Source organism: Lutra lutra, chromosome 18 (genome assembly GCF_902655055.1).
Source record: "Lutra lutra chromosome 18, mLutLut1.2, whole genome shotgun sequence".
Taxonomy (NCBI): Eukaryota; Metazoa; Chordata; class Mammalia; order Carnivora; family Mustelidae; genus Lutra; species Lutra lutra.
Window position 1 is genome coordinate 18,388,997 of NC_062295.1, and position 25,325 is coordinate 18,414,321.

The following is a 25,325-nucleotide window of genomic DNA, read 5'->3' on the forward strand; positions in this document are numbered from 1 at the left end:
CTTTCGCTGCATTCTTTTGGAGTGTTCAATACAGAGGATTTGAATTCTAGCTTTAGAGCCAGAGGGGAGATGCCATCTTAATCACAGAAAAAGAGGAAAGAGGTGAAAAATGGAAGGCTTTTCCCCCAGGGATTGGTGTGTGTGATCTTACTGGCCACGTAGATGTCCTGCCCTTGGTTCGGGCTCTGGAAGAGCTCCGCAGCTTGGGGCTGCGTTTCTGCTGCCTGACCACGCGCCGGGAGGTTTGGAAATTTCCTCCATCTTAATGTTGTCTGTTCATCTGTTCTTGAGTCTGAGGCGGCCCTCATTTATCCATATTTGCTGACCAGGAACACGGAGAAGTCATTGACTGCGTGCAGGAGCTGAGCCACTCCGTGAACAAGCTCTTTGGTCTGGCTTCTGCAGCCGTCGACAGATGCGTCAGATTCACCAACGGCCTGGGGACCTGCGGCTTGCTGGCAGCACTGAAATCCCTCTTTGCCAAGTAAGGCTGGGTGTGGGGACAGGTCACACAGAGGGTGCTGTCTGCCCCAGTTAAAAATGCGTGTGTTCTGTGTTCCTGCTCTGAGCCCTGGAATGGCACATGTGCCTGAGCCCGGGGCAATCTTTTTTAAAGATTTTATTTATTTGAGAGAGAGACAGAGATAGTGGGAGAGAGCATGAGTGGGGAGGAGAGGGAGAAGCAGGCTTAGTACTGAACAAGAAGCCTGACAGGGGGGTCAGTCCCAGGACTCTGGGATCATGAATTCAGCTGAAGGCAGACACTTAACCAACTGAGCCACACAGGCATTCCCCCCGCCTACCCCCTGAAGGGGCAATCTTTGTTTTTATCCCCCTGAGGGGGCAATCTCAAGGATATTCCTTGTAGCACCATTAGCGATAGTGGAACATTTGAAGCAACCTGAATGTCCATGAATTTGGCAATGACTAAATAATGTACATGTTCATACAAGGGAACTCTGTTTGGCAGTTACAGCCTTAATTAGATCAACATATATCCACATTGATGGATCTCTAAAATATGGTGTCCAGTGAAAAAAACAAAGTTGCAGAATATTATGTAGAGTCCAATACAGTATGTAAAAAGAGCATACAAAATATAAGGTATATTTTCCATAGTGGGGTTCAGCGAGCTTTTTCCTCAGAGGGCCCAATGGTAAGCATTTTGGCTCTGTGGGCCTTGCAGTCAGTAGAGACTTTTGTAAATGACACGTAAATGAATGGGTGTGACCGTATTTCAGGAAAACTTTTTCTTACAAAAAAGTCGAAAGTACCAATCCCTGTTCTGGATCTATTTTAATGCTTTAACATGCGTTATATATTCCTGTAGAATGGGTGTCAACAAACTAGCTCATGAGCCAATTGGGATGCAACCATGCCCCTTCACTTACCTATGGTCTATGAAGGTAGAGTTCAATAGTTAGGACAGACCTTGGGTTTTGCAAAGCCTAAAATATCTGGACCTTAGCAGAAAATTTTGCTCAGCCCTGATGTGTGGAATGTTAGGCCATAAACTCAAAACATCGGGGGGATGGGGAGGCAGGGAAGGAGTAGGGTGGTGTTCATAGGGAATTCAGCTTTATTTGTTGTTTTCTGACTTTTAGAAGAGGAGCATATGTTTACATATTTCTTATGTAAAATTAAAAATATAAGATGAAAAAAATATAAACATGCTAAGTGAAGGAAGTCAGTCATAAAAGACCATGTGTTTTATGATTCTGCCTATATGAAGTGTCCAAAACAGGCAAATCGATAGAAACAGAAAATAGACTGATGGCTCGGGCTGAGGGAGAGGTGGACACCTGGAGGCATTGGGGGGTGACTCCTAAAAGGGACAGGGCTGCTTTTTTGGGCAATGAAAATGTTATGAAGTTGACTGTGGTGATGGTCACATAGCTCTGTGACAATGCTGAAAACTGTTGAAATGTGCTCTTTAAATGGGTGAATTGTGCAGTATGTGAATTACATTGCAGCAGAGCTGTGTGAAGGAAGAAAGAAGAGGACGCGAAGTGACATTTAGTTAGGAGACAGAACAAGCGAGCAGGCTGCGTGAGGCTGGATTCTCAGACCTGCGCAGTCCAGGCGCCACGGCCCGCAGGTGGTCAAAGCTCCAGTCTCCGGCTTCCACACAGGCACATTCTCGGGCTCTCCAAAGCCCTTCTCTTGGTAGCTTGTTCTAGATTATAGTTGCCCTCAGTCTTAAGAAATTTATTTTTATTTCTTATTTTGTTTTAGAGAGAGGGAGTGCATGCAGGCTTGGGGTGGGGTGAGGGGCAGCAGAGAGAGAGAGAATCTTAATCAGGCTCCGTACTCAGCATGGATCCTGACGTGGGGCCTGATCTCATGACCCTGAGATCATGACCTGAGCCAAAATCAAGAGCCAGATGCTCAACCAACTGAGCCACCCAGGTGTCCCACAATTTTTTTTTTTTTTAATTGAGCAGAATACTGTTTTCCTATAGTAAGTTTAGGGAGCTCTTGTCATTCCAGAAATACTGTGCACGCCACTGTGAGCTCTGAGGTCCGTGGAGCCAGAGCTCTCGGTCACCGCAGCAGGTGGTCAGCACCATCGGAGGGCAGCTCAGGGTGGAGGCAGTAGGGCCACCAAGGACACAGGCGCTGCTCTCAGATCGAGGAGTAACCAGATAAACCCAGATGTGTGCCCGTAGAAAGAGAAGTATGAGCAGTAAGTCTCATTGGACAGAATTGGCCAATTTCTGTCTCCACCACTAACCAAGATTTTGTGGATAGAAAGAACTTTTTTATTGGGATCTAAAAATTTTATTATGAAATAACAAAAATAATACATTAGAGTAATTTTTTAAAAAATTTATTTATTTATTTATTTGACAGAGTGAGAGAGATCGAGCGAGAGAGAGGGAACACAAGCAGGGGGAGTTGGAGAGGGAGAAACAGGCTTCCTGCTGAGCAGGGAGCACCATCTGGGGCTTGATCCTAGAACCCTGGGATCATGACCTGAGCTGAAGTCAGACGCTTAACAACTGAGCTACCCAGGCGCCTGCATTAGAGTAATTTTTTAAAAACACGTAAAGGTATAAAAATGTGAAAGTCTTCCTCCCACCCTTAGTCTTTCTGCTAAAAAATATCCACTTTTTTTTTTTTTTAAAGATTTATTTATTTGATAGACAGAGATCACAAGTAGGCAGAGAGGCAGGCAGAGAGAGAGGAGGAAGCAGGCTCTCCGCCAAGCGGAGAGCCCGATGCGGGGCTCGATCCTAGGACCCTGGTACCATGACCCGAGCCGAAGGCAGAGGCTTTAACCCACTGAGCCACCCAGGCACCCCAAAATACCCACTTTTGAACATTTTGCTTTTATTCCTTCAAAAGAAGATGTTCAGCTCTTTCCTCCGTACTTTAAAGGAGTTTTTAAATCAACCTTAACTATTGTATCTTTTTTTTTTTAAGATTTTATTTATTTATTTGACAGACAGAGATCACAAGTAGGCAAAGAGGCAGGCAGAGAGGGAGAGAAGAGGAAGCAGGCTTGCTGCTGAGCAGAGAGCCCGATGCAGGGCTCAATCCCAGGATCCTGGGATCATGACCTGAGCTGAAGACAGAGGCTTTAACCCACTGAGCCACCCAGGTGCCCCATCCTTTACTATTGTATCTTGAGGAACTAATGTGTATAAGGCTGTTCCTCTCTCTCATCTCCTGCTCTTCTCAGCTGTTTTGAGTGAGATAGTTCTTCTGTTGGTTATTTAGATTCCTTCATTTAAAAAAAAATAACACAAATCTATATTAAAAATTCAAACTGTAGAGAGGGGCCATGGTGAAACTAGGTCACCTCGAGAAGGGAAGATTTCGAAGTTACCCCAGCAGCTGCTGTCTGTAAAATAGGGCAATCAGTGTGAAGCTAACCCGAGCGGGGTTGAGATGGGACACCGTTCAGTCATACGGAGGGGTATTGGGGACGGCAGGATGGAGCATGCAGGGGAGGCAGGAGGGGCCTGGCCTAACTTGAACCAGGGTGAGGTCGAAGGGTATAACAAGCGAGAAGGGGTTTCAGAATCAGGGGCTTTCCAGCTATGCCGGGAGTGTGGGCTCTGGTGTTGGAGCCCTGCCAGGCTCACCGCTCTGATGCTTACTGCTTGGGATGTCTTGGTGTCCTGATGCCTTTTCTCCGAGTGATGAGACTCTCCCCATGGCATTCATGGCTAGTAAGTGCAAGCAGGTAATTAAAGCCCCCGACACAGCGACGCTTACGTGGTGAAGACACCTGGAGATGTTGATCGTGAGAGAGAATTGGAAAATCTGGGGATAAATGTGATGAAAATGTGATGTGATACACACTGTGGCTGAACTGGGGACCCCCCCCGCCCCCGCTCCAGTGCTCTGCTGCCCACTCTGCAACCCGGGAACGCTGTCATGAGCTGCTACCAAGCAGGTCCATCGGCGGGTCGCACACTCTTTCTTGTAAGACACATTTGTCATAGTCGCCCAGTTGTTCACCCTGCTGCTGAAGCAGGATTATGTTCCTCAGCATCCCTCTGTCAGGTGGTCCTTGAGGCCCCTCCCCATCCACCAAGGACCGATCTCCCGAAGAAAGCTGTCTTCAGGGCTGTGCCCTGTGGGGCACAACCCACCTTCCTCACTTAGGGTTTGTGGTTTGGGAAGGGAGCGAGGTCAGGCTTCTTGTGATGCACACAGATGTCCTGGGTTTTCAGGGAGCCTCGTGGTTTCCAGAGAATAAGACCCCGGCTCACCTGTGTCCTCCTCACCATACCCTCCCAAGGACGTGCACACATTCGTTCATGTTCCAGGAAGCGTATGTCCTCAGAAAACAACCCCACATCAGCTTTCCTTTTATTCTTTTCAAAGAACTTTTGTATATATTATTTCATCTATTTAGTTTTTAAAGATTTTATTTATTCATTCGCAAAAGAGAGCAAGCTTGCGCGAGAGGAGGGAGAGAGACAAGCAAACTCCGCACTGAGCACAGAGCCCGATGTGGGGCTCAGTGTCATGACCCAGAGATTGTGACCTGAGCCGACACTAAGAGTCCGACGCTTAACTGACTGAGCCACCCAGAAACCCCTATTTCATTTATTTGATCATCACAATTCCTTGAGGCACTGTAGAAGACACCATTCGTTAAGTCCATTTTAAAGATGAGAAAACAGCCCCAGAGACACCCAGATACTTTCTCAGGGCCCCAGTGCAAGTCTTGCATTCATCCAGGAACTGTTCCCAGGTGTCTCTTTTGTTCCCAGCTCTGTGCTCCTTCCTGGGGACACTTATAAGCCACAAGGACATAGTCCCTGTTCCTCCGGAGCTTCCAACCTGGTGACAGCACATACATTAAACACACACAGGAAAGAAGCGATGGACTTGTACTTGTGCTGGGTGTTGGGCAGGGAAGCAGTTGGGGTCTGGGGGAGCAGACAGCAGCCTGGGGGGAGGGAGGTGCCTCAGCTTCGAATCCATTTCACATCCTGTGCCATTCAAGTGGGGAACCTGCCCACTGTGGAGCTTGGCTGTTTAATCTAAATTGGGGGGCGGGGAGGGGGTCGGGAATCCTGCAAGAGTACCCTGTGCATTGGCGAGCTGCCTTACAGTGTGCTGGGTGGCGGTCAGGTATCATCATGGGCCTGTGACATGTCAGGACAGTTCTTTGGGCCAGGGAGTCATTTCTCAGCACCACCTCTCACCTGGTGGGTCACCAGAATCTTCGTCTTAGTGGTTCTCCCCTTCTGTCTCGTCTTGAGCATCTCTCTTAAATCCGCCCTTCCAGGTGAGAAAGATCGGCCATACAGAGAAGACCCTGCTGTGGTCAGATTTTACAGGCTATCTGACTCCTTGGTGGGAGCCTCTAAAGATGCTCTCAGGGTCCTTATCCCTTTTCCCAAAGCCACATGATTCCAGGTGTCTTTAGAGCCGAGGAGTTTATGACGACATCCCTGTCGGGTTTTTTTTCTTTCCGCATAGGTACGTGTCTGATTTCACCAGCACTCTCCAGTCAATACGAAAGAAGTGTAAGCTCGATGATATTCCTCCCAACTCACTTTTTCAAGAAGATTGGACAGCTTTTCAGAATTCCATCAGGTAAAAATGAGGGCTGTAACTTAAATGTGTGCCTCATGTAGTAGGCAGAAACATGCATCCTAGAATACGTAAAATTGATGAGCGTGTTTTGTTTTTTTTTTTTAAGATTTTATTTACTTATTTGACAGAAATCACAAGTAGGCAGAGAGGCAGGCAGAGAGAGAGGGGGGGAAGCAGGCTCCCTGCTGAGCAGAGAGCCCAACATGGGGCTTGATCCCAGGACCCTGAGATCATGACTTGAACTGAAGGCAGGGGCTTTAACCCACTGAGCTACCCAGGTGCCCCTGATGAGCATGCTTTTAAGGGGTTCATTTTTTTTTTCCTCACTGCTTTCTTTTTTTTTTTAAGCAAACTCTAAAAATAAGCCAATTAAAAACAGCAGCGGCGGCAGCACCAGCCCAGAGAGACCCCCCTCACTGTTAAAGCATTTTAGTCTTTGTGTACGCCTCATCTCCTTTGGTGACTTATATTTTTTTATATTTGGCTTGAGATTTATTTTCCCCTTAGCCTATAATTTTTCAGGCTAAAATAACTTGGAACTTATATTTTAGAAAATATGTAGCTGATTAGATCCTGTTTTTATTATTTAAAAAATTTTTAAAATTTTTTGTAAGATTTTTTTTTTTAAAGATTTAATTTATTTATCCGACAGAGAGGGAGACAGAGAGATCACAAGCAGGCAGAGAGGCAGGCAGAGAGAGCGAGAGGGGGAAGCAGGCTCCCCGCCGAGCAGAGAGCCCGATGTGGGGCTCAATCCCAGGACCCTGGGATCATGACCTGAGCCGAAGGCAGAGGCTTAACCCACTGAGCCAACCAGTGCCCCAGATTTTTTTTTTTTTTTAAAGTAATCTCTATACCCAACATGGGTCTCAAACCCAGAAGCCCAAGATAAAGCGTCACACGTTCCATTGACTGAGCCAGCCAGGGACCCCAGATTCTGTTTTTTAGATCTAAGCACCATACCACTAAGTGGTAAGGCAACATTATCTGGCCTTAAAGGACCATGTTAGAGTTCATAACAGGCTTTGTGGTCACTCTTCTAAGTGGTGGTTGATGGCTAGATCCTGGGGTAGCCCCGTGTGACCTGTGGGCCACTAGATAGACCCCATTGCCCCAAGCCCTGAGCCCTGGTGGGAGTGTGATCAGCAGTGGCCTGCAAAGGTTTGGCCCTTGAGAAGGTCCAGCCAGAAAGTGTAGACCTCTGGCCTATGGCCAGACCTGACCTACGGACGTGGTTTGATCCCATCATTTACAAAATTTGGGTTTCGTTGTCCACATTTATAAACCAGATTTAACATAATCCAGATTTCTAACATCACCTAAACATTGGAAGCCCTAGAAGCAGTGGGTTCGCATCGTCTCCCCGGCACTGGTCACTGAAGTCCCTGCCAGCCTGGCCGTATGTTCTCTTGTGCCACTGTTCTGCTACCGTGTGGGATAGCCGCTCTACTCTTAGGCTGAGATAAATGACAACCCAGAATTTCTTTTCCTTAAAACCACTCTTCATGGTTGGACATTCTGAAGAGGGTGGTTGCCCTTCACCCACTTGCCTGACCCCTGACCTAGGTAGTGTGCGCAGGGTGCCCCCAACGCTTGGAGTTCTCAGTGTGGTGGTCCACACCAGAGCACATCCAGATCCTCTGAGAGCTGTCTTTTTTTCTTTTTTCTTTTTTTTTTTTTAAAGGATTTATTTATTCTCTGTCAGGGAGTGAGAGAGCGAGGCAAGGGGCAGAGGGGGAGGGAAAAGCAGACTCCATGCTGAGCATGGAGTCCGACTCTGGGCTCAATCCCACAACCCCGAGATCATGACTTGAGCTGAAACCAGGAGTCAGATGCCCAACCACCTGAGCCACCCAGGCACCCCTGAAAGCTGTCTTTAATCAGAGCAGATCCAGCACCTCCCAGGGCCATTCGGATCATTTCCTCATGGGCTCTGATCTGGACTTCTAATTTTGGGGGATGAAATTTAATGTTTTCGATGCTAACTGTATCCCCCTATCATGTGTGGCAGCTTGGTACGCCGGAAAATACTACATACAAGGTTATTCTGTTGCACTCGAGGCAAGTGGAAAGTGGAATATTTCATTTTCTCATAAACCTTTCTTATGATGGAATGCCCAGATACCCTGGTGATGGATAGGCACTTTTAGAGAAGTTAAAAATTAACTAGACTTCAGATGTTTTTAATCCTTGGATTTGTCCTGACATTTATAGTTTGGTGTTGAAGGACTCGGTCGCTGGACTTTAGGGCCTAGCATAAAATTACTTGAAAATTAAAAGATTATTAAGTAAAGGTATGACGGTCATTCAGTCTTATCTCTGAGAAACCAAATGGATTACTCTTCACCTGCCTTTCATGGGATCAGAGAGAGATACAGTATAAAAACAGTTTTCTTGGCCTTGCAAATAGCAGACATCTAACAAATACTAAGTAATGACTTTTGGTTTTTAAATTTTAATTTAATTTTTTTTAACCCCCTTTCTCTGTTTCACCCATCCCTCCATCCTCCTCCCCCTGGCAGTCATCATTTGTTTTCTGTAGTCAAGAGTCTGTTTGTCTCTTTTGTTTTGCTTTGTGTCTTAAAATCTACGTGTGAGTGAAATCATACGGTAAATTGTCTTTGACTTACTTCACTTAGAATAATACCTTTAGGTTCATTCATGTGGTCGCAAATGGCAAGATCTCATTTTCTATGGCTGAGTCCATTATAGATATATGTATCACACACTGTCCATTCATTTATGCTTCTGTATCTTGGCTATTGTAAATAACATTGCAGTCAACTTAGGGATGGGTATATATTTTGAATTAGTGTTTTTGTTTTCTTTGATAAATATCCAATAGTGACATTACTGGAGCATATGGTAATTCTGTTTTTAATTTTTTTAGGAAGCTCTGTTTTTAGGAACGGATTTTTAAATTTTTAGGAAGCTCTGTTTTCCAGAGTGGCTGCACCAGTTTGCATTCCCACCAACAGTGCAAGAAGGTTCCTTTTCCTTCACATCCTCGCCAATACTTCTTTCTTTCTTTCTTTCTTTCTTTCTTTCTTTCTTTCTTTCTTTCTTTCTTTCTTCCTTCCTTCCTTCCTTCCTTCCTTCCTTCCTTTCTTCCTCCTTCCTTCCTTCCTTCCCTCCCTCTCTCCCTCCCTCCTTCCCTTCCTTCCTTTCTCTGTCCTTTTCTTTCTTTCTTCCTTCCTTCCTTCCTATTTTTTAGAGAGAGAGGAGCGCAAGCATGAGTTGGGGGAAGAGGCAGAAGGAGGAGAGAGAACCTTAAGCAGGCTCTGGGCTCAGCACAGAGCCCGATGCGCGGATCAGTCTCATAACCCTGAGATCATGACCTCAGCTGAAATCAATAGTTGGATGCTTAACTGACTGAGCCACCCTGGTGCCCCAATGCTTATTATTTCTTTTATTTTTGATCGTAGCCATTCTGACAGGTGTGAGGTGATATCTCCTTGTGGTTCTGATTTGTATTTCCCTGATGATGAGTGATGTTGACCATCTTTTCATGTGTCTGTTAGCCATTTGTCTCTCTTTGGAAAAATCTGCTCTGCTCATTTTTTAATTGGATTATTTCATTTTTTTGGTGTTGAGTTGTATATGTTCTTTATATATTCTGGATGTTAACCCCTTATCGGATATATCATTTGCAAACATCTTGTCCCATTCAGTAGATTGCCTTTTTGTTTTGTTGGTGGTTTCCTTTGCAAAAAGCAAAAGCTTTTTATTTTGGTGGTGGTGTCCCAATAGTTAAATTTCGCTTTTGTTTCCCTTGCCTGAGGACACATATTTAGAAAAATGTTTTTATGGCTGATGTCAAAGAAATACTGCCTATATTTTCTCCTGGAAGTTTTATGGTTTCAGGCCTCACATTTAAGCTTTAATCCATTTTGAGTTTATTTTTGCGTATGGTGTAAGGAAGTAGTCCGGTTTCATTGTTTTGCATGGGGCTGTCCAGTTTTCCCAACGCCATTTGTTGAAGATGTTTATTTATTCTGTCTTTTCCCCATTGTTTATTCTCGCCTCCTTTGTTGTAGATTAATTGACCATATATGTGTGGGTTTATTTCTGAGCGCTCTATTCTGTTCTGGTGATTAGTCACTGTTACTGTGCCAGTATCATACTGTTTTGATTACTCTGATATATCTTGAAATCTGAGATTGTGATCCCTCTAGCTTTGTTCATCTTTCTGAGGGTTGCTTTGGCTGTTTTCAGGGTCTTTTTTGGTTCCATATGAATTTTAGGTTATTTGTTCTAGTTCTATGAAAAATGCTGCTGGTATTTTGTTAGGGATTGGATTAAATCTGTAGATTGCCTTGGGTAGTGTGGAAATTTTAACAATATTGACTTATCCAACTATGAGCATAAAACATCTTTCCATTTGTATCATCTTCAGTTCCTTTTATAAGTGTTTTATGGTTTTCAGAATATAGGTCTTTTTGTCTGTTTGATTAAGTTTAGTTCTAGGTGTTTTATTATTTTTGGTGCAGTTGGAAATTTTCACTTTCTGCTTCTTCATGATTAGTGCAAGAAATGCAACAGATTTCTGTACACTGATTTTGTATCCACTGACTTAATGGAATTCATCAATCAGTTCTAGTGGTTTTTTGGTAGAGTCTTTAGGGTTCTCTTTATTATATTCTGTCATCTGCAGATAGTGAAAGCTTCACCTTGTCCTTACCAGTCTGGATGCCTTCTATTTCTTTTTCTTGTCTGATTGCGGTGGCTAGGTCTTCCCAGTGCTATGTTGAATGAAAGTGGATAGAGTGGTCATCCTTGTCTTGATCCTTAGGGGAAAAGCTCTCAGTTTTGCCCCATTGAGGATGATACTAGCTGTGGGTTTTTCATTTTTTCATATATGGCCTTTATTATGTTGTGGTATGTTCCCTTTAAACCGACTTTGTTGATAGTTTTTGTCATGAGTGGATGTTGTACTTTGTCGGATGCTTTTTCTGCATCTCTTGAGATGCTTGTATGATTTTTATGCTCTCTCTTGTGGATGTGATGTATCAGGTTGACTGATCCGCAAGTATTGAACCACTGTTGCATCCCTGGAATAATCCCACTTGATTGTGGTGAATGATTTTTAAAATGTATTGTTGATTTCTAAATTTTATTTTATTATTTTTTAAAGCTTTTAAATATAAGTAGTCTCTACACCCCAGGTGGACTCGGACTCACTACCCCAAGATCAAGAGTCACATGCTCTTTTGAGACTGAGCCTGCCAGGTGCCCGTTTTTAATTTAATTTTATTTTTTTTTTAATTTTTTATTTTTTCAGCATAACAGTATTCATTATTTTTGCACCACACCCAGTGCTCCATGCAATCCGTGCCCTCTACAATACCCACCACCTGGTGCCCCCAACCTCCGTTTTTAATTTTAAATATGAACTATTTCCAACCCATTTTATTAAGGACAAAGCCCCAAAGCACACCTCAGTATTTGGGAAATGTAAGATTATTTGAGACGTGTGGCACAGAACTCCCGATTCCCAGCAGAGAGACCTGTGACTCGAGGATGTTAGAACAAAGTCGAGTTTCCCTTCTCCATGAATTACTGATTAGTGAGACATGTCAGGTAGATTGTCCAATGGTTAACCACTTCTCCAGAACCCAGCACCCCCAAAAGGAGTGAATAGTTAGAATGTTTATGAATGAGACAGTATTTGTCTGGTAAATGTCAACATTCCAGATACTTGAACTTGAAGTGCTTTTGTTTTGTTTTGTTTAGGATAATAGCCACCTGTGGTGAGCTCTTGCGGCAATGTGGGGACTTCGAGCAGCAGCTAGCAAACAGGTAGGCCAGAGCTGTGGGTGATTCCCTGGGATCCTGGCTGGGGAAGAACCTGATATAGCACACAGTTCAGCAATGGCGACATACGGTCAAATGTGAAAGTCACAGGCTCGAGGACTGTCTGTACCTAGATACAAAGTGTCATTATGTCATCATTAAACATTTACTGAGCACCTGAAAAGGATAAGGCTCTGAGCTCATTGACAGTGGTTACAAAGTTTTTGTTAGATATGGAAGTTGAAGCCCAAATGAGACCATACACGTTGTCTCCAAATTGTAAATGGGCTGGGTTCCCACTGCTTGTTGGTAAGTGAATTACTGGGACTCAAGTTTCTTCATAGAAGCAGCATTACATTTCTTCCCCTCCTTTCTCTATTCTGATACCTGCCAGGGTTTCCCTTGCCCTGAGGTCATCCCGTTCAAACTGGTTTTCCCTTCAAAGGGCTCCAGCCTCCCAAATTTCCCTCCTCTCTTTTTCCACCTAAATCTGTCAATTCCTTGGAACCGATGATTTCTGTGTTCTCCGGGAGCTGGGGGGAAGAAGTCTATTTTGTACGGTTGTCTGAGGGCCTAGCAGCAGCCCCATCACCTCTTTCTTGGGTAACTTCCTTATTGTCCTAAGGTGATGTGGGTGGGAGGGAATTTCTGGCAGTGGTCCATGTGGGGTGGGCTGTACGCGGTGACACAGCCGCCTGGCGGAAGGTGGGGCTGAGGGGCTGAGGAGTGAGGTCAGTGCTCCAAGGCAGCTCTTTCTCCTTCCCGCCACATTCTGTCTTCTTTCATTTCTGAGCCCATGGACTGTCTTCAGGTTCACCGTCTCCTACAGTGGTTCCCGTTCTGGGCAGCGTCTCGCCGCAGGGTAGAACGGGCAGCCGCTGCTGTCCGGAACTCCAGAGCCGCCCAGCACACAAATGACGTGACTTCCCGGGCTGAGTAGAACCCAAGCAGCACAGGCACATAGTGGAGTGTGTGTAAATAATATAAACGCCGTGAACAGTAACCCCCCCGCACACGCTCATGCCAACGTTCGCACATGCACTCGTGGTGAAGGGAGCCTGTGGTGGAGGGCGAGTGTGCCCGAGTTTTCAGAGGACTCCTGGGAAGGGCTGAAAGTGTAACATTTATGTTTAAAGGACAGGCATGCCGCTTCTTACTTTCTTAAGTTCAGTAGTAATTCTAGCCTGGCCCTAACTCATGGCAAAAATGAAAACCGTTCACGAGTGTATGAAATAAAAAGGGAAACCACTCACCCTCAATATTCTCTCTAGAAGAAACATTATTAACATCTGCCCCCACCTATAATATTTATTGAGCTCTGATATTAGGGACTTTCCAGGAATTAACTCTTTAATCCTCCCAGTGACCAAAGAGGTAGGTACTGTCCGTCCGCATTTTTACAGATGAAGGGACATTGAGGCATCGAGTCTGGCACAGGTGGTAATTCAAGTGAAAGAAATGATCTGTGGAAGTAGCTGCGTCTGAGGTCACGGGACCACGAGGCAGTGATTCGAAGGTGGACGTGAGCTGAGCCGTCCAGAGTGTGTCAGCCCTGCACTGCCCACACTGTTTTTCTCATAGATTAGCGTCCCACCCTGGACTTGGGTTCCTCTGCCTGTGTACGGCAGACATCTTTCCATGTCAGGACATACAGGCTTTCCTCAGTCTTTTAGTGAAGGTGAATATTACATTCTTAAAGGAAGAGAAGGATCTGGTTAGGAAGTTGACCGGGCAGTGGTAGATAAAGGATGAGCCTCTCTATCAGCATTTTGCAGCCCAGAGAAGCTGAAACTCTGACCCAAGCTTTGGCATGAGATGAGACCGGACCGGGCGTATCCAGGGGAGCTTCTTTAAGAGGTGACAGCATTCTGGAAGCACTGAGCCTGGAAAGGGAAAATAGCGACAGTCACCATCTGTGTTCCCATCGGGGAGGCACAGGTGTGGCAGCTGCCTATAAAGCTTATCTTATCTGCCTGTCAATCTCCCCTCAATCTCCCCTGCAGAACCCAGACTCCCTCGGCCCAAGGACCACGCCTCCCACCACCCCTCAAGGTGACAAAGGCAGTAGCTCAGAACACTCTAGATTACTTTGGCGACAAGAGTGACATTGGCTTTGGGGCTCAAGATCCCTTCCTTGCAGAAAAGGATCGTTTTGTGATTTATGGGCAGAGTGCCACTGGAGGACTTTCTGGTGCACTGGGCAAGTAGGGTGAGCTATAGGGAGATAGTCATGGCTCCTCTCTACTTTCATGGCACCCATCAGTAAGTTTTGGCACAGGGATGGTTTCACTGGGAAGAGGTCTTAGTGGGACAGTTTAATGGGAAAATCAGGTTTGGGGGATCCAGTGTAAATCTACAAGTTTCCATGGCTTGTAAAGCAGTGGGTAACTAGCTCCTGTGAAAGGAGATGAGTTGAAGTGGTTGGAGGCGTGACATTAGGTTCTCCCTCCTCTGTGCGCACTTACTGCTGTCTCCCCGAACACTTGTTAGCACCTTAGTGCAGGTCGGACTCCCGCCCCTTAATCCGTGAACTTCTTGAGGGTGAGGACTGTTTTACTTATCTGCTGTCTCCTGTTCCAGCAATGAGAGAACATGTCTTTGGGAGTGTAGAAATCAAGTGTTCATTTCAGTAAGGTTTAGCTCGTAGTACTAGTAAACACACACATTCTAGGAAATCTGAGTCTGATGATTAGTTCATCTAATGGTGTCTGTCTGGATGAAGAGGAGGCTAGGGAGGAAGAGATATGGTTCATTCCTTGGGGGTTGGAACCGATTCCGCCTTTTTTTTTTTTTTTTTAAATTTGGTTCTCGCTTTATTTTTTTTTTTTAAAGATTTGAGAGAGAGATCTCTGGAGAGAGAGCATGAGCAGCGGGGGAGAGGGAGATGCTCAATCCCAGACATGGGGCTCGATCCCAGGACCTTGAGATCATGACGTGAGCCAAAGGCAAGACGCTTAACTGACTGAGCCACTGAGGTGCCCTGGTTCTTATTTTAGAGTGCACTGTTCTAACATTTTAAACTGTAATCTTTAATACTTAAAACATTCCTGACATACCTGTTTTTCTTCAGCGTGGATGGCATACTGGTGCCAGTCTCCCCCTAGATGACCCAGGGGAGGCACAAATGACTGTGACCTAACAGGGGGAGCTGATTTCCCAGAGGGCAGCTCTCAGCTTCTTGCTCACCAAACCCAGGGTCACCCACCGTGGGCCAGGCCCTGTGCTCCGTGCTTGGAACTTAGAGGGGAAGAACACCCTGTTTGGTCCTCACAGATCGTGAAGGCTTGGAAGAAAGGGTGATGGCAGGAACAGGCCACCGTTTGGCAGACAAGAGACCCAGCTGAAGCCACCTGGAGGCTTTAAGCATCAGGGAGAGCCGTAGCTTAGTGGCAGAGACAGGTGGCAGCTTGTGTCGGCTGTGGCTCCCCAGGAAGGCCCTATAGACGTATTCGTTTGTCTGCAGGTAAACCTTGACAGGTTTCACTGGACTTGTTTTTTTAAAAAGTGAGTTCAACCAGAAAGCTGCCAGGGCGATCCTTTTTCATGACATGTTATGGCCAAGGAGGGGTCGGGGAGTCAGCCACACGTGGGATGTCCTGCGTTATGTTCACGTGGTTCTGTGCACATTCAGTTGTGTATGCTGGGCGGTCCAGCTGGGCTCAGGGAGGACAGCAGAGGCTTTGCAGCATCTGTCAGGGAAGGCCGTCTTTGTTGGAAAGAGAAGATAGAGGTGCAAGCCCTAGAGGTTGTTCGTCACCTAGAACTTTCTCCAGGCGTTTTTCTTCCTCAGAGAAATGGGACAGTGCTGGCTTCTCTCAGTAGATCTCTCTGTGGCACCTAAACCACAAAAGTAAACTATACAGGGCAGGTGGACACGAACCCCACACCAGCCCAGTTGCATGATGGTGAGTCATGTGGCTAGCAGCGTGCTTCGAGCTGCTGTCCCCACTCTCCCAGGACCGGCTCCCCCCGCTGCCGGTGGCTCCCCATGTCTTCATTCCAGATGGTGATTCCCGCGGAGCCAGAAAGTGCTGCACAGAAAATGCACAGTGTCCCAGATCGTAATAAACTGACGATGGCCCCATGTAGGCTGTCACGTTAGGAAGGTGGCAGGTGCCGGCGGACTGAGTGTTAAATAGGAACTAAAAGCACCTGGGGTCTCTTGTGCACCCGAGGTCCTGCTCGTTCCTCAGCGGTGTGGGATGTCTTCCTTTTCTTCTTAGCAAATGGACCCGAAATCTGTCTGCCTCATCAGGATATCCTGGGATTTAGGAAGGAGCAAACTGAATGCTCCCAGAGGAAGGTTCCATACAAATAGCTCGGGGCGTAATGGTCATCACTTTCATTTCAGGATTTTGTCTACAGCTGGCAAGTATCTCTCGGACTCCTACAGCCCTCGAAGCCTGGCCGGGTTTCAGGATAGCATCTTGACAGACAAGAAGAGCTCTGCCAAGAACCCATGGCAAGAATATAATTACCTCCAGAAGGATAACCCTGCTGAATATGCCAGTTTAATGGCAATACTATATACCCTCAAGGTATGAGACCAGACTGATGGCATTCTTGCCACCTGTTCCTCCATCCAGGCTTTTCGGCTCTGCGTGTGGACCGCAGTCTGCCATGTGCCCTATTGCCTCTTCTCGGTCTCGTTTATGTTGTGTTGTAAGGAGCTAAAAAATGAAACTGGGTGGGAACGAATGGACGTATAGGTGTGGGATTTGGAGAAGTGGAGCTTTATTACTGACAGAAGGCGGTAGAGCCCGCATGGACAGCATGACTTCAGGTGTGTGGCAATGGGCTTGCCGTACTGCCCTCCAGAGTCAGATTTGCCAGGAGGATGGCTGGGTAGCCCCTGACTCCAGGGCAGGGACAGGCCCCTGTTACTGAATGGCAGAGAGGGGACTACAATGTGGACTGCCTGCTAAGTGGGGAGAACCCACAAAGGAGGCCCCCCAACCCTGCCAGGAGGGAAATCAATCCTCCTCGTGCCAGTAGGAGGACCTGAGGATAAGTGTTCCCTTCTGGCCATCCCTTTAGCTTAAGCTCTCAGTATGCCTATCACAGTGCTGCTCTTGACTTTGAGCTTTGGGCCCCTTGGGGCTCCAGGGATGGAAGAACCTCCCAACACGTGGAGTGAACCATACAACAACCTATGAATGGCCCCAAGATCCTAAGTGGACTGTAGCATCCTTTCCAGCACCATCCCCCGACCTGTCTTGGTGATAGGCAGAGGAGACATTGCCGTTACCTTGACACCAAATGCAATCTCATCGTGTCCTGGTGGGCCTTGAGCTCTGGGGGTGACGGCCCAGTGAGCCTCTGGACGTGTCTGAGCCTTCATCTACCCTCACACGGTCTCCCCATCGCCGTGCACTTTGGCCCGCCAGTTGGCTGTACTAGAGCTTGACAAACACTTAAAACAGTTGTTCAGGTTCATTCATCCATGTTTCCGTGATTAGGTTAAAGCAACTCTGTCTATCTTTATTGCTGATCTGGTTTAGTTTGTTGTAATCGGCTCATTTATAATAGCAAAACTAAGGTTACATTTTCCACCTCTGTATTTTCTCAGGCTGTTTGGAATTCCTTGGAACTCATATAGATTGTGCGTAGTCTGCCATACGACCGAGTGTAACTGAGCTGACCTCGCTGGGAGGTCAGGCTCCTGTCCCTCAATCTTGTTTATACCTGACACTTTTGATCATTTTCTCCCTCTGCCTCTATCCCTGAGGGACACTCACCAGTTAATTTTTTCCTAAACTGCCAGTCCCTGAGCTTGTGTTAGCAGATGCATCAGAATTACATGAAAAAGTGAGCTAAAACGCTCCCTGGGCCCCAGAACCCTGCTGGGCTCTGATTCAGTAGCTCTGAGGTGGGAGCGTGTGCATCTATAATCCAGCATGTTCCACAGGGGGTGCTGGGGCACAGACGGGCTTGGGAACCACTGCTGTACCGAACCACCCCCTCACTTTCTTCCTCTCAGGGGCTTTTCAAAATGTTGAACTAGCTGATCGCCTTGGTTTGAGCCAGGCCCTAACAGCCTTTTGCATTATCTCGTCTTAGGAGAAAGGATCCAGCAACCACAACCTGCTGTCTGCGTCTCGCACGGCCCTGACTCGCCTTAACCAGCAGGCCCACCAGCTGGCTTTCGATTCCGTGTTCCTGCGCATCAAACAGCAGCTGCTACTCGTTTCCAAGATGGACGTGAGTTTTCCACGGACCGCAGACATCCCCTTGTTGGGCCCCCAGCTCCTCCCCTCACCCCCACCCCCCGCCCCGGCCCCCAGGAGCTTTAGGAGGAAGCTCTCTAACTCTCCTGACTTGGAAGTCCCGCCATGCAGACTCACTGTTCCCTTGCAACTCACTGCTTAGCAAGAATGCCTTATCTTAATTGGAGTCACTGTGATGCCTTATTTTCATCCTGCTTCCTGGGATGATTATTATTGCTTGATTAACTTTCACCGTTCGGAGCAGCGTAGCTGTGCCCTCTGCGGGAGAAGTGAGGGAGATTATGTGCCACTGGATAGGTTGGGGCAGGTCAGAGGAGCTAATTGTCCCGTGAGATTGCATTTTTTTCATGAGCATTAGTTCTGGAACTTTGCCCAGGAGAGTGTCTTACCAGATCTGATCTGGTGATTTTGATGAGGATTTGAGGGGGTCTGCTGTTTTCTGTTCTTGATGCCTTTGCTCTCTGGCTATTCCCTGAGCGCCTCCCTTCCCTCACCTTACACCCTTTTCTGCTTGTCCTGACTCCTTTAAGGGATTACCCATCAGTCATATCTCTACCTGCTCTGACTCCTGTGGCTCTAGTCTCTTCACTGCCGTTTGGATTTCTGGGCTGGGATTTTGAGAAGGATCCAGTTGTGGGCCTTTAATAACTGGGAGACCCTTTTTAGAAGGCAGCAAGAACCCATAAGGCATCATTACAAGTTCTTTGCTTCTTGCTGCCTTCTGGAAAGCATACAAGACCAGGGCTCAAGGGGCGCTCATTTCTTCACTGTATGACCTGGGTCCAGTCTGTGGATCTCTCTGGATCTCAGAAACCCCATCCATGAAACAGTGGGGTTGGACAGTGGATTTTCCCACAGAATGCTGTGGGATCTGCTGCAGTCAGATCTGTGTTTCTGGTGGGGGGGGGGTGGGCGAAACTGGAGAAATGATGTCCCTGACACGGTCCCATTGGCCTGGCTGCCTGTGTAAGCCTCATTAGATGGAGACACACTGATTCTGACCATGCAGATGTGTCAGGATTACATGACATTTCATAGATGATGGGACTTAGCCCTACAGCTGCCACAGTGCACATGCTTAGTGATTGCTGGTTTTCTTTTTCTCTGTGATTCTCATTTTTTAAGAGGAATGACAGCTTTTTAAAGTAAAAATTGCACACACTCCTTTTCAGAAATTCAGGCAATACAGGATAATACAATGAAAAAAGCAGTAAATCCCTTCAGAATCCCACGATGTAGAAATGCCACGAACGCGTGGTACTTATCCCCCAGACGCCTCTTCCTGCTGGATGGCCGGACGGGCACCAGTGGGCAGGTAGATCTGTAGACAAAATGGAACGGGACTACACGTGCTGTTTTTTTAAAAACCAAAATATATACAATATAACATTTATTGAACTTGACTAGAAAAGGGAGAAAGTAAGTGAAAGGAGTCGTGGAACCTGAGATAATAGGCTCTTCCTGACAAAAGGTATCAGCACCCCAAAGTTCTCTCCAAAGTTGCACGAAAAGGATTATGAAAACTATTAAGAGGCCAGGGTCCTTGTTTTTGGTTAGTCACCCTTCCATGTTCCGGAGCTGCTGGTGCTCATGGAGCTGCTGTGAAAGTTGAGTCCCTTAGCATTCTTCATACTTCCCATCCCCAGCCCCCAGAGCTGGCTGCTTTATTATTTTTCTTAGAGCTTAAAAAGGAATTTTTAACTTTGTCCAGTCATTTTATTGCTAGTAGTAATGCCATTGTAGTTTTGAAACGATTTCATGTGGATTGTAGGATAAAACAAGTGATTCATGGGAATGTTAACAACCAGGATATTTTTTTTAACCTCTTTTTTACTCCAGTGTAATTAAGATACAGTGTTATGTGAGTGTCAGGCGTACAGTATAGTGATCAGTGTCCCCGGCTCAGTGCTCCTTGAGAAAAGTATGCTCTTGATCCCCTTCACCTGTGTCACCCATCCCTCCCCACCCCAGATCCTAACATCGTGACCTTCTATACTGGAAGGTCATTTCTTTCTTTCTTTCTTTTTTTTTTTTTTAAGATTTTATTTATTTACTTGACAGAGAGAGAGATCACAAGTAGGCAGAGAGAAAGGGGGAAGCAGGCTCCTCGCCGAGCAGAGAGCCCAATGCGGGGCTCGATCCCAGGACCCTGGGATCATGACCTGAGCTGAAGGCAGAGGCTTAACCCACTGAGCCACGCAGGCGCCCCTGGAAAGTCAGCTCTTCCCACTGCTCTTCCACCCCCTCTCTGTGCTTGGGCTCTGGGTCGCTTGAATCTGGCCTCCTTACTTGGGCCGCGCTGTGACACCGCGGGGCCCTGGGAACGGAGACAGGCAGCTCAGAGATTAGGAGGAGCTCTCCCAGAGTCGCCAGGAGGAAAGCACACAGCACAAACGCAAACACTTCGGCCGTAAGGATTTGAAAATTAAACCCTGGTCATTCAGTGTTTGCTTTTAATGTTTGCTGGTAAATTATATTACCCTTTCACATCTGAAGAATATAAACCAACACTACAGTCCATTTCAGAATCGACTGTTGACGTTTGCCCACATCACCTGGTGACAGATGAGACAGAAAAGCCCCTATGAAGGAACTTTTCAATAGATTTTGAACAATTGAAAAATACCCTGCAGCATTTCCCGGTCGCCCTACTTGCTAAGCGCCTCCCTGGTTTGTCCACTGTCCACCCGCCCTTCTTGCAAAACCCCCTTTGACTGTGGCTGCCCCCGCTCTGCCCTCTGCCTGGCTGCTCTCCTCCTGCCTCCCCATGGAGCCTTCTCAGGGCCTCCTGCCCGCTGTGCTCGTCCCCTGCAGGGCTCCTTCCCTGCAGCCCAGCCCCAAGGTGTGGCTCCCGTTCTCACAGGCACCCTTCTTCTCCCACCCCTCTGCCTCACCGGCCTTCCTGTCTCAGCCTCATCACTACAGCTCCCCAGGCCCAGGAGAGCGGTCTGTCTTTCAGAAGTTTATTAGGGAAGTTTTCACACAAACATATAGTGGAGAGAAGAGTATAACAAACTCTATGTCCTCATCACCCCCACTTCGACATGATCAGCTGGCCATCTGTCTTGTATGTATATCCTTTCTCTAAAGTGTAACAACGCTAAAAATAATCATAGGACCCAAATCACCCCTAACTTAGAAATGATTTCTTAATACCATTAATCAGTGTTCAAATTTCCAGTTGTCATAAAAGTCATAATTTCACTGTTTGAGTCAGGATCCAGGTTTGTTCTGCATGTTGGGATTGGTCCATGTGTCTTTTATGATTTACAGGTTACCTTCTCATTCCCTCCTTCCCTCCTTCCCTCTCTATCCCTTCCTCCCCTCCCCTTCTCTCTGAAGTTTATTTGTTGAAAATAAAGCCCTTTCTTAGCCCATTCAGAGCTGTGCCTCATCCTTCCGGTCTTCCTTCTCTGCCCCTCAGGCATCCTGCAGCCCACTCCTCCTGTACTCACCCTGAGCCATCGCTCCTCTGAACTCTGATGGTATCACACCTCGCCTCTGCCACAGAGAACTCCCAAGTGGAAACCTGTGCACGTGCACATGGGGGGATGCATTGGGGTGCATAGCTGGGAGCATGTCACGGGCTCTTGGTTTCCCAAGGAGCGCAAGCACCAAGTCTTACATCTTTTGGTCTCCTCTCCCCCACGTGGGGCCCAAGGCTATGCGCATCATGGGCACGCAGTATGTGTGGGTGATCACAGTGCTTCCTCTCCGTGGGTGGGAGTTAACTGATGAAAAGTAGGATATTTTGAAACAGAGGAGGATTCTCGAACAAGAATAAGGAGTTTAGAAAACTAGGGGCGGAGGTGGGGAAGGAAAGAACTTGTCTCAAGCAAAGAAAATAAGAATTGAGCTGCTGCTGGGGAACACGGGGAGGGCAGCTGAGGCTTAGGCTGGGCCGAGAGCCCAGGGGTGGACGTGGCCATGACATTCCCGGAACGTTGCTTAAAGGATCAGGCAGCCTGATGGCATCAGGTGGCTGTGGAGGGCAGCTACAGGGTGACCTGGGAGTCACTCCAGGAGCACAACCAGAAAGGGCCTTGTTTTCCAGGCTGGCTTTAGGGTGACTCAGATTGGAATTAAGAAACTAGATTTCTGTGTGAAGGTGTGCCAGGCTGAACTCTGTGACCACGTACATGCTGGTAATTTGCCTGGCTCTAGAGACCCCGCTGGGAGGGCTCACAGCACGATACCGTAGACAGTCCATATTTGAAATGTCGGAAGGAAGAGCATCTCCCCAGACAGAGGGATCACAAAGAGGACAGGGGGCCGCTGGTGGGGTTTGGAGGTTCCCTCCCATCCCTTCCCCTCTGAGCTCTGAATCCGTTTAGAAATAGATCTGGAAGGCAAGTGGAAATAAAAGCAGTAAAATAGTGTGGGGGGATGTGGCTTGTATATTTCCGCAGCCATAAAGGACTTCCCAGGCCTCCCTCCCAAGACAGGGATTTACGTGGGGTCTCTGTGAAGGATTTGGGGCACTCCTAGTCTCTTTAGAGCTCTGAAGACCCAGGCAGCTCAACCCGGCGTGCCCACTGGAGTAGAGAAACTCAAACCCCAGGGTATCTGGCTCTTCGCTTCACGGTCTGAGTGGGAGCAACAGGTGGGATCTGTTCTCATCAAGTAGTTCTGTTGAGAAGGCAGGAGCTCCCGTTGGATGGGTCTTCGGGAACTCGGAGAGAGAGGATTACTTTCTCCGTGGCGGACTTCAGGGTGATGACTTGAAGAGAAATCGCTGGTCTCTCGAATAGTGACGATTCCCAGGACCGTCACTGAGCAAAGGCACCTCGAGGAAGGCTGCATTCTTCAAGTATTTTCCGGGGTGGGGTGCTTTCCTGGGCCTCCTGGTTTCTGTGGCCTTGATCGCTTTCTCTCCTTCCCTCCCTAGAGCTGGAACACAGCAGGCATTGGCGAGACCTTGACCGACGACCTGCCCACCTTCAGTCTCACACCTCTGGAGTACATCAGCAATGTAAGAGCTGCCAGGCGCTTTCCTCTGGGGCAACTGTAGCCTTGCAGACCTTGCCTTGTCTTTGGATTCTGGCCCTTTGGGGAAAACAGTCATTACCACGTGGGTGCTGTGTGAACCTTCACTTTTGGGTTGTTTCCTTCCATATCCAGGACTTTAAGGACAGGCTTATTCAATCAGTGGATGAAACACAAGCTGATTTCAAAACCTAACACGTACCCCTCCTCCCTCTCCCCTGATGGGAGATGTGGCCGCCACCTAAGGGCATCCCAGTGTGAGTGCACAGAGGAGATTCTTGGGAGGACAGGAAGCAGGTGTCCACATTCTTCTCCGCGACTTTTTCAGAGGAACAATGTGTGTGTGGTCCTGAATTCAAATTCAGCCAATGTGAAGTGACACCCACTGTGCACCCGGCCTGGTGTGGAGTGTTCTCATGAGTAATTTCACAGCAGGAAAGAAATCTCTTAAGAATTGTAGTTCTGGAGACTCCATATGAACAAAGTACAGAATAAACCCTACAGGGGAGCCGGGCACTTGGAATCCTTTCCTCCTTCTCCGTTCACCCCTGGGAGGCGACAGTCCCCCTGCGCGTGGCCTTTCTTGTTGCAGCTTCCTGCATCCAGCTCGGCCGCTCTTAAATACCAGGTAGGAGTAGAATACTCCAGCCACGGGCACCTCACGCTGCGGGAGACTTCTGGAATTCTCCAGAGCGATTCTGAGATAAGCAATTTCTTCTGCCTAAGGCTGTCACTTAGAACCCACTGCTTTCTACGTTATGATTCTATTGTAAGAGGTACAAAGGAATTTTAAAATTTGAAAGTAGCTGTGGTACAGTTGGAAGTATCTGGTGATCTCATGGGCATGGAGGATGGCATTGTTCTCTCTGTTTACTGGGAGCAGTGTCGAGTTCAAAATGGCAATCACTCTCCTCCTGTTTCCCAGGGCATTAGCTCATAAAACTGTACTGATGAAACGATGAAGATGAGGGTTGGTTCTTCCAACCAATGGGAATCCTCTTATTTTTAGAACTGAGACGCTATGTGTTACAATTGGAATGGATTGAGGAAATGATGTTGCTGGAAGGGACTGGAGAGGTTATTGAATGATTTTACAGTTGAGGAAATTGAGATGTTGGAGGAGTAGGGGAGGCCCATATTAGCGTCCAGGCCAGGGCCCTTTTCCACCTGCTATAACCCCCCATGAGTTAAGGATTATACTTGGGGGCTGATGAGCTGAACGCAGGAAATGAGCACTTACCGGACACACACTGTGTGCAGGGACAGTGCGCGGCTCATATCACTGCCGTGAGGTAGTGCATGGTCCACACAGACGTCTATCTTGACAGCAACAGTGTGAGCTGGTTGGCGGTAGCGTTCCACGGGCAAGCAGGGAGGTTCTGGGCAATGGAGAGGGGCCGCTCTGTTAGGACGCCAGGCGCCAGGCGCTCTGCATACACATTAGTGTCATCCTTGGCACAGCTGTCTGAAGTCAGTATGAGACTGTCCTCCTGTCAGAGATGCTGATACCAGGAAGATCACACAGCGGCAGAGCCAGAACTCAGACCCAAGGCTGTCTGACCACAGAGCTCTTCACTCTCCCTGTGTCACTGAGGTTACCCAAACCGAACAGCAAGGAGTATGTATCGAATACGTGGGAATAGCAGACAAACGTCCTCATTGTGCTGGTAGGCATCCCTTTCCACACTGATTGCCGAATGATGAATGTGGACAGAACTCCCGAGGGAGACCTGGAGTCGTGGGGTCTGTCTAGGAACCACAGCAGTCCCCACAAGCTCAACCAAGAAGCTGAAGTTTGAGATGTCAGATTATTGAAATTTTGCCCCCAAACAACACTCTACCTCGCCGGTGATGCCCTTTCCCGCACAGAGCCGCGTGGGCACTATAGAGGGGCACCATGGGAGAAAAGACTTTGAAAAATGAAAAACAACATAGATGTAAGGTATAATGATCCTGACACCTCACTGCAGGTAAAACTGGGTGTGTGGGTTTAGCCAGAAGGTTATGGCCCCAGAGGAAAGCTGTACCAAACACAGGAGTATGCCTGGGGTCCTTGCACATAGTAGGTGTTCAGGAATGCCTGCCACGTGGAATTAGAATAGAGGGATCCAAGCCCAGAAACCAGCATCTGTCTCTTCCTACAGCCTCGTGGGAAAATGATGCATTTGTTGCCGTGTTCGAGCTGACGTGTACAGTGACGGCCGTGACTAGTGAGGAAAGTGGCCCAGATGCCTAGTTTCAGTAGGAGATCATACT

General features: G+C 47.4%; 1 protein-coding gene across 2 annotated transcripts in view; it reads left to right on the forward strand.

The window, feature by feature from the left end:
* The window catches only part of COG7 (component of oligomeric golgi complex 7), an 88,544-nt gene that overhangs the window by 44,319 nt on the left and 18,900 nt on the right, over window positions 1-25,325 (forward strand). For both annotated transcript variants that reach the window (XR_007124335.1, XM_047713130.1), the window contains exons 9-14: window positions 330-484; window positions 5,947-6,063; window positions 11,797-11,862; window positions 16,208-16,394; window positions 17,917-18,057; window positions 22,972-23,055. Coding sequence is in view for 1 of the 2 variants with exons in the window: in XM_047713130.1 (XP_047569086.1) it covers window positions 330-484; window positions 5,947-6,063; window positions 11,797-11,862; window positions 16,208-16,394; window positions 17,917-18,057; window positions 22,972-23,055 (750 nt within the window). In the remaining variant the exon portion in view is untranslated. The remainder of the gene's footprint in view (window positions 1-329; window positions 485-5,946; window positions 6,064-11,796; window positions 11,863-16,207; window positions 16,395-17,916; window positions 18,058-22,971; window positions 23,056-25,325) is intronic.